Genomic DNA, 14,002 nt, shown 5'->3' with positions numbered 1-14,002 from the left:
TCTAATATTCCATCTTTCTATGGAATATAAGTAAGCTATAGTTTCTCCTTCCCTTTAATGTGAAAACCTTTGATGATGAAATGCTTCCAAAAACTCAGAAACTGAAAAGTTCTGTTTTCGTCGTTCGTGGAGGCGCAGTGTGCTCAACAGCGTTCCCACTCACAATGGAGGCAATCGACGGACGTAGTTCAGTGAATTGCTGCAGATGGCAGCATCCACGATCCGAGAAACGAGGGTAGCCTATCCGATATTGGGCGGGTATCCGATATGCAGGTTTACCTTATAAGAATGTTAGCTGCATAGCTCAGAGTTTACGGCAGTTATCATGGAGCACCCTTTTGCACTCCCACCCCTGAAAACCACACACTATATTTCAAAGGTTTCTTGGCAAATAGTTGTGAGTTTAGCTCCATAAGATTTTAAAATGTAGGACACAACATATTTTTGAAAATGTTAAGAATTAATCGTTATTGAGGGCATTTCGAACGAAACACATATACGGTATTTGTGTTCTGCACGTCAGTATAGAGGCGTTAGAACTCGGTCCGGGATTGAGATTCCGCAATAAGACAGTCAACACTACAATTCGGAGTTTGTAGTGAGTTTGTAGTGGTGTTTTTCCAATTGTGGACAATGTATCATAGTTTTTCCATATATTGAGCAAAGGCGTCAGCCATCTCCGCCTGGGAAGGGCTGTCGAGGCAATATTATCACAGTAGAGTATACTTCAGTCAGTCATTTCGTCTGTTGACTTACATTTGCAGGTAGTTTTTCATCCGAACACGTGTTGTCTTAACAACTGTAACTTCTCGAAGTCGCATTTCTAGTGTTGCATTTTTATTCAAAAGGGGAGCTATGGAGACAACCGAGTTACTTGAAAGGCCCTTAATATGCGTGACACCACATATGAACGTCACCCAAGCGTTAATCTTTTATATTCCTGTTGGCATTGGTAACTTTTTACTCGCAATTGTTGGTTTGGCCGTCTGTTTTTTTGTTGTTTTTTTTAAAAAAAAGAATAAGAAAGAATTCTGCGTCGTTTCAAGTGTGGATGTTGTTTGACTTAGCAACGGAATTGCTCGTTTTGAATGTATATCGCCGCGATATGCATTCAGCTGTGTATTATAATTGCGTTCCTTCTCGTGGGAGGGCGCTCTTTTCTAACACACCAGTACTCTCATGCTTGCCTTTTGTGGGTTGAAAGGAAATTTAGTCTGTGGGTTTGGCCGATGTTGTTCAATTTGAGCAATTTCCCGCGTTTCCTAGGGAAATCGCGACCCGATTTCTGGTGAGGCGTGAACTAGCTTCAGAAGTGTGTAATTATACACACATACACAAAGGCTCAGTGCTGCCGCTTATAGCCAAAGTACATACCCACAAACAGAGGTATCTGCTTGAGTAACTAGACCCTTTCGTTACTACTTTTCTAAATACCATATTTAAGTAATGAAGTTCTTGTGAACCTAGTGCGTTAATTTTTGACATTACTGCAATGTTGCAAGCAATCTTTGGAAGAGCCTACACACGTCGGAATACTTGGAAGAAGGAACTGAATTGAGCCCTAATATAAACAATATATATTTTCTTCTCTCTAAAATACTAGAAATTAATAGTTGATCTTCATACATTTTTAAATACCGGTCTTCTTTCTGTGGTTTAACACGATGCTAGGCGATTTGTTCGAATTCCAGTCATAACTTTGTGTACTCAGTTCACACATCGTCACAACGAAGGTATTGAGGTAAGGTTGCAGCTAAAATAATATACGCGTAGAAATAACCATACGTTGATAGATCATTTATAACATGATGCTAATCAACCTGACTGAACATCGAGTATCGTCCAGTTTTTCATATGTAGGCTGACTGTTAAGGTAATAGTAGGCAAATTGTTTTTGTGGAATTGCGCTGTTCCTGTAGCAGAGGTAGTCCAATGACATTTTGTGTTTCAACTCTTGAACCTCACACTTCGGAAAACTGAGTGCATGAGCGTTTGTTTCTTGTGCTTTTGAAATATCCTGCATATCTTTAACAGACATTTTGCGAGGATCATCAGCGTTTATGTCTGGGAAACACGCTTTACTCTTCATTTTTAGCATTAATTCAGAAGAAAGCAAAAGTTTTTGTTTTCCAGTCATGCACCGTGCACGTAGCGTGCTCACGCCAGCCATACTGCCCTACATAGCTTCTTTGCTGGAAGACGATTTGCTGCCATTGAATTTTTACTTTTCCTTGTTATTAATAATAATTATTTCGTGAAAATGGAAACGACCACTGATCTACATACATATGAAGAAGTTTAAATTTCCTTGGTGGGAAACCTGATGGTAAGACGCCTGTAGAGGAAGACAGATGAAAGGACATCAACAAGGATGAGTGTCATACAGTTTGATACTTTGCAGAAGTCAGAAAGGTATTTTCTTCAGACCATACATTCAAGGTTCATTTACTCTGGAAACCATTTTGATTTCGTAGAATGACAGTATGGATTTCGGTCTTAAGAGATTAGTTTCCCTTAAAAATAAATATATTAAAAAGAAAGTACCAATAAGCTTCAAAACTGACAACAGTTGTATTAGTTGAGATGTTTTATGCATATTGCACGGTGGGTCGAGTCTCACTTTTAACTGCACGTCAAGTCCCGATTAGCCCAGCTGAACATAAAACAGACTTAAAACACAAACTTTGCAGACTCTCAAAAGTTCGAATGTTAAGGCATTATTTTGTATGTGGTAATAGTGGTGATGCCATTGTATAGGAGGGGGAACACGAGGTAGCTACCGCTTTGTTATTGTACCCGATTGTACTACCGTAGTCCTTATTACACGATTAGGAGACATGTTAAGAAATGGACTACAGTAGAGCGTCGATTATCCGAAGTAATTGGGGGACATGGGTGTTCGGAAAACTGGTTTGTTTGGATAATCGAGCTGTACATGTTTATTTGCCAAAAAGAAGTACTGTACAGTAAATTTATTCATAAAAACAGGCATCTCTTTAAGTATGTATTACAAAGTAACGTACAAAGGCAACTTTAGTAGGAATATATAGTATGTGGTACAGTTTATTAAACAAAAATATGTACATATTACATACGCATTTTGCCTGAACAATACACACAGTACACAAAATTAACGTTTAAAAAAATCCTTTATTTTGGTCTGTCTAAGCAAGCCTACACGCTTACGAGCAGCTAAGTCACGTACTTTTTTCATTACAGATATCTGAAAGTGAGCGAGTACACAGTTCGGTTAAGCGGTCGTTCGGTTGACCGACGTTCGGATAATCGACGCTCTACTGTATTTGGAAAAAGTGCAGTATGTAATCAACTATAGCAGGAACACTTCCAATATGGTTCACACTACATGTGCATCATAGCAATTTTGTAAGCCACCTCGGTGGCAGACTCGGTATCTCGCCAGCGAAGATTCAGGGCATGATTTGTTCTTTGTGAGGATAGATCAGTTTCCATTCGCTCTCGTCGCCGCGATTAGCCGAAGGTTGTAGTGAAACGACTCAAAATAAGAAAAATACAAAATAGAATAATTTTGTAATCCCACATATAAAAATACGTGCATACACAGGAAGATATATTCGTTTGGTAGGACCAAAAATTTGTTCAAATTGTAAGAACCTTTTTTTAAAAAAAAAAAAATAATTCAGACCAAATGTTACCTATTTCTTTGTAGTTAAGAAAGAATTTACCCAAATTATCCAATTTACGTACAGGACACTATCCATTTATGTTTATCAAAGTGCCCGCAAGCTTATATTTTTTTGGGTGCAATTCTTATTTTTTATTTTTCGAAATTTTCAGTCTTTACCATGTATAGCAAAAAAAATTCACCTCGATTTGACAAACTCTCATTGTTGTTGCGACTATATTAGAGCATGATTTCATTCCATTTATGCAATACGTCATTTTTAATGTGTTACAAATAAAAAAGAGAGTAGATAAAAATCGATTGTATACTTGTGAGCATGCTGCCGGATATGACCAAGGCCTAACGTGACGCCTGCTCTTTCGCTCCTTGCAAGCGCCAGTATTTCAAACTGCACGTAGTGATGCTACATATTGTCATGGCTATTGAAGAATTTGACTGCTGTAGAGTTTCAGGATTGTAAACTAGCACCTCCAACGTACCACTACTCTCCGGACAAGTGTCAAGGATCTCAAAAATAAATTCTGTATCAACACATCGACTGAATGATGGAAGGACCCGGATGAAAGATTTTGGGGTGGGAAGAAAAACGGTGGACAATTCGAGCAATGTTTTTTCGTGTTTGAAAATAAAAATGAAGTGAAGATTGAACTCAATCTTCCTCCATTTATTAACACGATTTACTTTACGTCGATTTTCTGCTACTTTTGGCTAAACGTGAGGTTGGTGATGAATAATGGTGAGATTGCTGAGGCGATAATCACATACACATATGGAAGGCACAAAACAATCTCAACAGACGATAGTGCTTACTGAGGATCGAGGCACCAGAACCTCGTTAGCCTGCAGAATGCAACCTTGGGTGTACGTACTACGTGGAAGAGATATTTGCATTTTGAGTGCCTCCAGCTAACACTTATGTATTATGGAGTGATCTGGATATATTTAAAATGCCTAGAAACCCTGGAAAATTTAGGGAATTTGCTTTGGGAGGTCTTGATCTCGTCTCGAATTTACAGATACTGTATACTAAATTCTAAAGCCATACGATTTTTTATAATGGTGTTTTCTCCCTATTTTTTTTTCAGCGAAACCTTATATCAAAGTGAAGAGCTGTTATTGACATATGAATCGTGGATAGGCTAGCTTTCTTCCGATTGGAATTCTAATTCTTAACAATGCATCGTTGTGTGTTGAGTGCCTCTCGGTGGGGGCAATGCGACACGACGCACGTGTTATTTGCGAGGTTAGCTGTAAGGGGGATCCTCGAGAATTGTGCTTTTGGGAGAGCGCTTGTGCCGAGTGTCCATACACACACACAGCTCCGGAAGTTGGGCTAAGGAGTTGCGATGGGCAGGCGTGCTCCCCCCAATGCTGCTCTTTGTTGCCATTTCCGGTGCGGCAACGCAAGCAAGCATTCCGCGGGTCCTCCCTCGCGTTGACGCACACGCACCCTCGTTTTACCTAGCGCGGCCAGGTGAGGGTGAAGCAGCTTTCGTCGAACGCCGCGAGGTGGCAGGGCGGTCGCGTCGAGTGCCTCCTTTGGGCCGTTGTTGGTAGATGTTTTCGTTATCCGCTGGAGAATGGTGCTACAGGTGTTGGAGAATGCGAGCTTCGAAGTGTGTTGCGGGGATAGCGCAGATCTAGCAGGTATGTTTTGTGCCTCGTCTTTTCTGTTGTTTTTTTATTATTTTTTTTGTAATCAAGCAATTTATATACCAAAATGTATTTAGTTGTTCTGCCGTATTTCAAAATTGTTGCGTGGGTAAAATTGCGTTTCTCGGTTTGTCAATCCGATAGTGCCGATTATGGCGCCCAAATCAAAACACAAATTAAGAGCATAAAACTTAAAATCAAATGTTTCTAACTAGCAAAGTTTATTGGAAGGTTTTACTCGAGTTTTCAGTGGATTTATATTACATCTGTGTCGTGCGCGTGCGTGTTATAATAAATGCTAGCGACCTTTTCGTATTTTTTTTTAAAAAAAATACGTCTCCTTTCTACCACTAGAGATAATCGCGAGGGCGTTGATAAATAAAAGTTGTATAAGCTAGGAATATGAAAGTTTGCGACTCCATAATCCATGCATTACATGGGATTCGAACACTGCATCTTCATTTTACATCTCGATTTGTTGCACATTTGGCAGCTGATATTCCAAGCCTTTAATAATAATAATAATAATAATAAATACAATAAACCGATTTAGAATTCAAATTATTGTTAATACGGCTTTTGTTACGTTTTTTTCTCAGTGACAGAGAGCGTGCAGTGGTCGAATTTCAGACTCGTGACCGAAGTTCCCGGGTTCAATTTCCGGCCTGAGCATGGGTGTTCTATGTGAGTGTCCCTTCGTCTATTTCATCCACTGATCCTCGCCGTCTCCATTAGCCAAAGGTAGCAGAAATAGGACGTAAAATAACAAAATAGAAAATACATTATTGGAGTTGAAGTGTTTCGTATAACAGTATATTTAGAAATACATTTGTTCTATTATGTGGGCGCATGAAACTAGTTTGATAAATTTTGTTTAAGCACAGAACCGATACTTCTATTCTAAGTAAATTTAATGTATTTCGACAGTGAAGATCTGATTTTCCATTGTGCCTTCACAGTAATTTTTGTTAACTCTTTATCAGGGAAGTTAGCATCGCATAGATTGTATTGTATTATAATTTTTTTTATTTTACGTTGATTGTCTATCCCTCCACGACGATGGGGATGTGTGATTATTTTATGAAATAGGTGAAGGAACGTAGGCAGGGATTCGACCCTTGGGGCCCTGGGTTCGAGATGAGATAGGCGGTCGAAGTAGAGAATTCATGTCTTGACTCGCTGTTTGCAAGCCCACTACTAACAAAGACCCGCTCGCGTAATGTTCTTTAGCTACAGTTTAATTTTTCTATTCTGTCAATCATTTTGTTACGGAAAATGTGAGTTAAGTTATAGAATGTTGTGTAAAGTTTGCTCTTGTTGTTTAGTGTTCACTTGTTTATAGTACTTTCTGTTTGTTTCGTGTATTTCTCGTGAAGTAGCTACATATTTACTGGGAATATTGTAATATAAACGAAACTCACTTATAGTATCAGAATTTCCATTGGTATAATGTGGGTTAAATTATAATTTACATTTTAGAATTCCAACCCGCCATATTGTGACAAAATAGCGACTTTTGTGGATTTTTTTTAAAGAACTGAATTTGGTGCTAACTTCGGAAGAACAACATGGATGATGAAAGCTGTTGTTTATCGATATGCCAATGATTCGATTTATTGCTTTTAATGCGGTCGCTTTCCTGATCGCAATATCTGCTGCATTGTAATTAACAAATGCACACGGACCTCCCCGATGGCGTAGTGATAACGTTGTCGTGTTGTAATCAAGGGGTCCCGGGTTCGATACCTGGTGTAGGAACATGGCACAGTGGTTCGGATCCCACTTTACAGTGTAGGTCAAGTCCCGATATGCATTTCTGTGCGTAAAGAGGACTTAAATCAACATTTTAATCAATCAAACAAATGCACACAATAGACATTTAATTTTTTTAACGATCTGTTTCCCTTGCGTTGCCACTAGTATTTCCTAATTTTTCTCCTCCTGCCTTCTCTTGTGTGTTTAAATAAGGCTCGTTTGAACCGCTGCTATTATCAATACATGTTGATCAGTTTTTAGTTCGCACATTTTAATTATGGTTTGGATTTAATTGTAACACTATCTTCATTTATTCACGTACGTATATTTATTTTAAAAAAATACTATGATTGATGTACGAGTATATACGAGTACACACAATTTACTCTGACACGACTTCTTTCACGTCTGCTAACTTTTCTAGATAGCTGGTAACACTGACTCCCACGGTATTCCACGAAGGGCGTTGAACACAATTGCTGTGCGTGTTGCATAGAGCTGACAGCTAAGGGGCTGTTGGCCAGTATACCCCGAAGATGTTCACTTCGCTGTGCGAACACTGATGCAAGCGGCAATAGTTTTTACATTCGGCACCAGAGTTCAGCATATACAAGGCATGTCTAGGGGGACTCGAAAAGGTCTGTACTCCATAGTTGCAAACTTTAGCGAGAATTCGCTAAACCTGGCGGATTTTAAGAGGGAGAGGGAAAATTTCCCCTAGGTCCTTCTTGTATTACTTCAAATATAGCGTGATTTTGATGGGAAATTGTTGAAAATAAATTGAATGTTATTCTCACTTTTTCAATTGAAGATGAAGTTACAAGGGAGAGGAGTAAATTTGCATTCAGTACAAAAACATTATTGTGAACACTCATATGCGAACCGTACGCGACGCCACTGCGCCTGGGTTGTAATTTCATGTGGATTTTTACTAGGGAGGTGAGGTTGTGTTTAGATTTGTAGAACTGTTCGTTACATTTATAAACGTTTCTTGTTACAGATTTTATACACTCATTTGTAACAAATGCATGTAGCCTAGTTGATGACGCTCCCTGATATCTTAACCCAGAGACAACCACTAGTGAATATTAACGGACGTTCTCATCTATTGTTTTCATCATTCACATGCTTTATGGACCACGGACTATATATATTGCATCTGTTTAAGTGAAAATTGCTTGGCGAATCTTTGCCCATAAAGCTTCCCGCTGGCCATGGACGGCCAATAATCTTGAGCGGGTGTGTATGGTAGTAGTTTTGGGCGATATATCGTCTACACGATATATCGCGATATTGAAATATCGACCATGCGATATCAAACAGGCTATATATCGTGACGATATTTTGGCTATATATCGTGGAGACTATATATCGCCGATATCACGATACGGAAAATATATCGTATCATCTGTGACGATATCAAATTTCCGATATCGTCCATCTCTAGTGTGTAGAAGCAGCATTTTGAAAAGTTAAAGTGGGCTGGTACAACTGACGACTTCTATATAAGCCCGATGTCCTGTGTGGTATCTCACAAAGTTCCCACCGTAGATTACAGGTTCAAGAACTTACATATGCGAGCTTGTTCGTGAGAGTCCATTCATGAGTTTCATCTACTCATCGTTGCAGTTAGCCAAAAGGGATAAAAAAAAATGCAAAATTAGAAAAATACAAAACACTCTCTCGTTATTTGCCTCTTCAGTATTTTCTACTGTATTATTACTGCACGTTCCTTCTTCCTTCTCTTTCTGTGCTCTCTTTATGTACTACTTATTCAGGCACGTAATAAACTGTTTTTAATGTTGTTAGTTTGTACTAGTAACAACTTTTACAGTTTTGTGTCTATTTTTGGAGACACGAGACTTTCTCTTCGAAAAGAAGATGTGAATGTATTTTTTAACATTAACATGGGTAAGCTTCCTTTGCAACTCCAGACGAGAAGAGACAAGTCGTCTACCTCATTCAAGGCGAGACAGTGCCAATCCTGGAATTCTAAACGCATCTAATTTTCCAGACTTTAGAATATCACCGGGCTCCAACGTAGTCAAATTGTTAGCGCCCTCGCCTTCGGTGCGAGCGGTCCCAGGTTCGATTCCCCCAAAATGTCGTCGAGACGGCGTCGTGAGGACAGTTGGGGGCTATTTGAAAAGAAGTAGTAGCGGGCGATTGGACTCGATGCGCTAGCCACGTGTCACCCAATGAAAAGGCCGCTCTGACAGGCCCTGGTCCTTAGAGAGCTGTTGCGCCATGCAGATAATGAAATACATTTTAGGGAGGAAGTCCTTGCCGGGCACTGGCTAAAGACGCGCAAGATAACTTAGTTTTTTTGTATTTTAGTACTCGTATCTTGAGGTACACGTTTCTATATATTTCCATCATCGGTGCCAGTTGGTATGGTCTCGTGGCCAACTCGAAGGCGCGTGGTCGGAGGTGAGCTCCGCCATTGGTCATATCGCAGCAGCTGGGGCGGCGAGCGGCACCTGTCCCGTCCGCCGCACTTCACATGCTTATGCAAGTGCTGGTGTAATGATGCTGTGATCGTCCAGCTGGTGGTGCCGCAATGGCAGCTGCCTCGCGCGTTATTTTACGAAACGCGGGTTGGCACCCTGCCTTGTCACCTGTTGACTATGAGCAGTTTATCCCTTTCTTTCCGAGAATCGGGTGCGTGGATATCAGAGGCATTGGCCTCGTAGTCGGTTCCCCTCCCTCCCCCCACATCCAGCCGGACATGTCCGTCGTGCTGGACACGACCAGTGTCCGGTGTAAGCGTTAAAATGGATGGAGTAGTTCCTTCAAGATTCACCATCTCGCATTCATGTTCCCAGCACGTAACTTTTACAGGAAAGGGGAATTTTCGGGAAAGAGAAAATGAGCGAGAAGTTGGGAAATCTACAGTTATATTTCTGTTACTAGCTATTAAGGAAGAATTCGAAGTATAATTTCAAGTTACTTTTACACTAATGTTTGTCTAGATTATCGGGTTTTATTCTTAGTTTTACATTAAATGAATGTGAATGATTTACAAAGATAACTACCGGGTATCCGATAAGTCTGGAGCCATAGGTATTGTTCATATTACCCATTTTTCTAATACAGGTGTCACTAAGGAGGAGTGGATCAAAGTTATTTTGCTGGTGGGGACTTTGAACACATTCTTGAACTATGTTGTAACATAATAGGTTCCTACCATGAACTTGTTTTGTTCTTTTCCTATGGTGCCATTCTTATGGGACACCCGGTAGTATAATTTCCTTGTGCACTCCGCTCGCAAAACACGTTTCTACAGATAAACCAAATTAACAATTTTATACTTGAAAGTATTGGTAGCCTATGACTATTGTTGTTGGTTTGTAATTCAATGTTTGATTTCTGTATTACTAGTGAAACTAAAAGTTACGTGTATTATACGTTTGTATATAATAATAATAATATACGTGAATTTGAGAAACTTTCTTTTATGCATTAGTATGTGTTTGAGACCTAAGAAATACAAATAAAGCTGCTCTTATGTTTGAGATAAAGGATTCTTGACACACACTCTACATTTCTTCAGTTCGAACACTACATTTAATTCTGTTTTTGATCTGTAATGCAACACCTTACATAGTACATGCCCTCCGAAACTGTAATGGTGAAACGTGTGCAAGCAGCACTTGCAGACACTAGACACCTGGCAGATAAGCATAATTGAGTGTCAAAGTGTAAACACTTAAAGACCTAAGAGCTTAAATAATTACATTTTCTGTGTTGTAAAAGTTAGTTTCGCTGTCAAAAAATATTTCAGAAGCGGCACATTCTCTACTACTATTTTAAAATTTTTAAGAGGAAACTCTTCGACTGTCTTATTGCAATTGAATGAAATCTGTCAATACATGCCAAGTTGGCGGACCAGAAGTAAAGTTTCCTATGATGCGGGTGCTCCAAATTATGCTCGCACTTTCAAACCTGTCTTATACATTTTCGGAAGTCCTGATACGAAACTCGCTAAAGCTTTAGGGCATCTTTTGGGCTACAGTTTGAAAAACTTTGAAATGTAATGCTGCAGGTTCTAACTGTAACTCCCATTAGATTGTGGATAATAATGAGAAGCAGATGGCTCTGTAGTTGATGACTGTATGGAAATACCGTAGAAAAATTTAATATTCGCATGGTTATAAGAACTAACTGTGCGATATTGTGACGTTGAGTCTGACGTTTCTCAGAGGTAATTCATCGGTTTTGTTTCCTCTAGTCTCATCATCTTCACCGTGGGGAAGGGGAGCATCCAAAATCTGAGGTAATTTTTCTTTGTGACGTCAGCGAGGAGTTCTTTGTTGTCCGTGTATGTAGGGTGCGGGGGTCGTCCAATGGTCCCTCTGTGGGTATTGTTCTCGTGCCTGGAAAAGGCTGTACACGGCATTGTTCTGGGTTTCCCACGGGTTGATTGCTGGAGCGAAATGCAAAGCGATCTCGGGAGTGAGTGACTTCCGTCGCTGTTGTGACCAGCGTGCAGCTACTACGCACACACGGAGACAGGAAAAAGAGCCGAACAAGTACGCACTCGGTTGTCAGGAGAAAGGGACCACGAAGAGAGGAGTCGTTATGGTAACTGCGGCGTTCCTGGAGATGTGGACGTTGGTTGTTGATGAGCGTTGATGATCTGAGGAAGAGTTCTCACGTGTTGCGAGCCGTCTTTCCACGTTTCCCCCTCTGATGTTTCGGTGTGTGTGCGTGTCTTTTTCTGCCATTCTGTGAGCAAGGAGCCTCGTTATTGGATCACATGGCATATCGAAGACTCCCGCTGTGCAATCGTGACAGCTGTCAACCGTGTTCTTGAGTACTTTGTGGACGAAGCGATCTTTGGATCTGGGTGTGACTTCGGAAAGAGCTGTAATTCTGTGGAAACAAGAACATCCACTTTGGAAAGTTGTAAACAATTAGCGAGAATTACTTTTGGTGCTAAAGGAAGTGATCGGTCCCCTCTTGTCTTTACTCTTCACTTCCCCTCTCCCCCTTTTCCTTAACTGTGATACTTTGCTCGCACATCACATGGAAGGCTTTTGGAAAACACCGCCCACCATGTGTACACAAGGGAGACGCAATCTTTTCTCCGTTTCAGTTGATATCAGCAAGCCGGCAGGTCTTGCACTTGAGTGAAAGAGAACATTTTATTTGCTGAACTGGTTATGTTGCATCCTGAATCGCTACAAGGTGCCTGAGTGACTTTTGTCGTTCTTGCAGGTGGATACAGTCACCTGAAGGGCTCCGTCTACCAGAGCAGGGAGGCCGAGTGTGGGAGAGATGGATCGCCGTCGCCTGCGGCGGGGTTCGTCCATCTGAGGAGCCCTGTCTATCAACTCAAAGAAGGTAAGTGCTCACAGGGAAAGGTTCGTGGTGTTTACAGGTGGAATTGTACTATACCACAACTTTTTCATGTATACGATATCCGCATATCTGGGATGAAAGAAAAACTGACTGTAGGCAATGCTATAGGATGTTGCGAAACTTCAAAATATGTCAGTCCAATTAGGGCTGCCCTGTATCGAGTTTTAAATATCGGGTTTCGGTATTTGTTGCATGCCAAAAAATATCGATAGAGAACTCCTTCATGTTCAGTGATTATAAAGTAACTGATATATTGTCGAGTAAATAAGTCTCAACATACATTCTAGTATAATACATGTCGTGGTCTTGAAAGTGAAAATTAATGCAAGGAAGGAAAAAGCCTTTAACGGGTAGGACATGTTCAGTGTCCGTCAAGCAGTATTTTCCCCATGGAGGAACGAGATTCCTACAGAGTAGGAAACATGGTGAATTATTAACGAGCATTGTGTATTTATTTAAGCAGTGTGCTGGTTGCGGTGCATAATAGATGATTTGAATGGTAATTATTTCGTAAGCATAAACCAATAAGATAAATACTGACGTAAATGCCAGTAAAGGATAGGCGTTCGCAATGATGTGGTGGCCAATCATTTCATAGTTACTCATATGACAGAGAAAGGGATACATAATGTACGGATCCTTCAAATATACGAGTTCGTGATATACTTATCGGAGATCAGGCATATTTTTATTTGTTCTGAGGACTACAGTAATTGGTTAATTGAAAATTAATATTTCACATGTAAATTAAATTTCTTCCCGTGCATTGAACCTTACCATAAAAATTATACCTATTCTGAGGAAAACTGTCACATCATTCAGGCAAACGCCGAACCCGTGTACTTCGATTCCCATTGAAATGCCATCAGTCTTATCTTTTCCTGGGCGAGGCCAACACAAGCGCGTAGTTACACACATAGGCGTGGCCAGGAAAACTTGTAGGGGAAGTCAGACTTATTTTACGGACTTTTGGCTAATCGTGACGACGAGAATGATTACTGATTAGATGAAATTGACGAAATGACACAAGAACAACCAGACCCATTCCGGGACTTTTAACTCGGAACTTCAAACACAAAGCCGTAAGGTGGTGTGTGACACCTCTTGTGTCTAATCATTAATTTTTTTTTACCATATTAAAACATATCTGGACTTTTCCTTCTTTTTTTGTTCATAGAGACTACCTTTGGTTCCCCACTGTATATATGTGTGTGTCTAAATTGTACATAAAGGCTACTTTAAGGCTATGCTTGACCATTAGGCGGGAAGCTCTGGTATTTACGCCAATATAATATTTCAAATTCGATCCATAACACATTAGAAATATAGAGTGTGTTCTCCGCCACAACGTTATGTTTGCGCTTTACGGTGGATAGAGCTTCAGTTTGCCCCAGCAAAAACCATTGGCGGGACGCTCTTCAGCTACTCTTAGTACAACTCGTTGGACATATCGGATGAAACCAGCATGTAGTTAACTGCTTGAGCAGTAAACAATTATTCTGGAAAAGCTTCATTTACCTGTTGTCGACAGAAGATATTGAATGCGGGCTTTGCCAACTCCTCAAC

At 40.3% G+C, this 14,002-nt stretch overlaps 1 protein-coding gene across 4 annotated transcripts in view; it reads left to right on the top strand.

The window, feature by feature from the left end:
• The window catches only part of LOC145985206 (transforming protein p54/c-ets-1-like), a 266,876-nt gene that overhangs the window by 232,944 nt on the left and 19,930 nt on the right, over positions 1 to 14,002 (top strand). For all 4 annotated transcript variants that reach the window (XM_083118945.1, XM_083118947.1, XM_083118944.1 and 1 more), the window contains one exon: positions 12,293 to 12,418. In XM_083118945.1, the coding sequence (XP_082975071.1) occupies positions 12,293 to 12,418 (126 nt within the window). The remainder of the gene's footprint in view (positions 1 to 12,292; positions 12,419 to 14,002) is intronic.

The sequence above is a fragment of the Lepisma saccharinum genome, chromosome 3 (genome assembly GCF_977018435.1).
Source record: "Lepisma saccharinum chromosome 3, izLepSacc3.1, whole genome shotgun sequence".
NCBI classification, from domain to species: Eukaryota; Metazoa; Arthropoda; class Insecta; order Zygentoma; family Lepismatidae; genus Lepisma; species Lepisma saccharinum.
The sequence above is the reverse complement of the archived record's forward strand: the minus strand, read 5'-3'. Positions and strand labels throughout refer to the sequence as shown.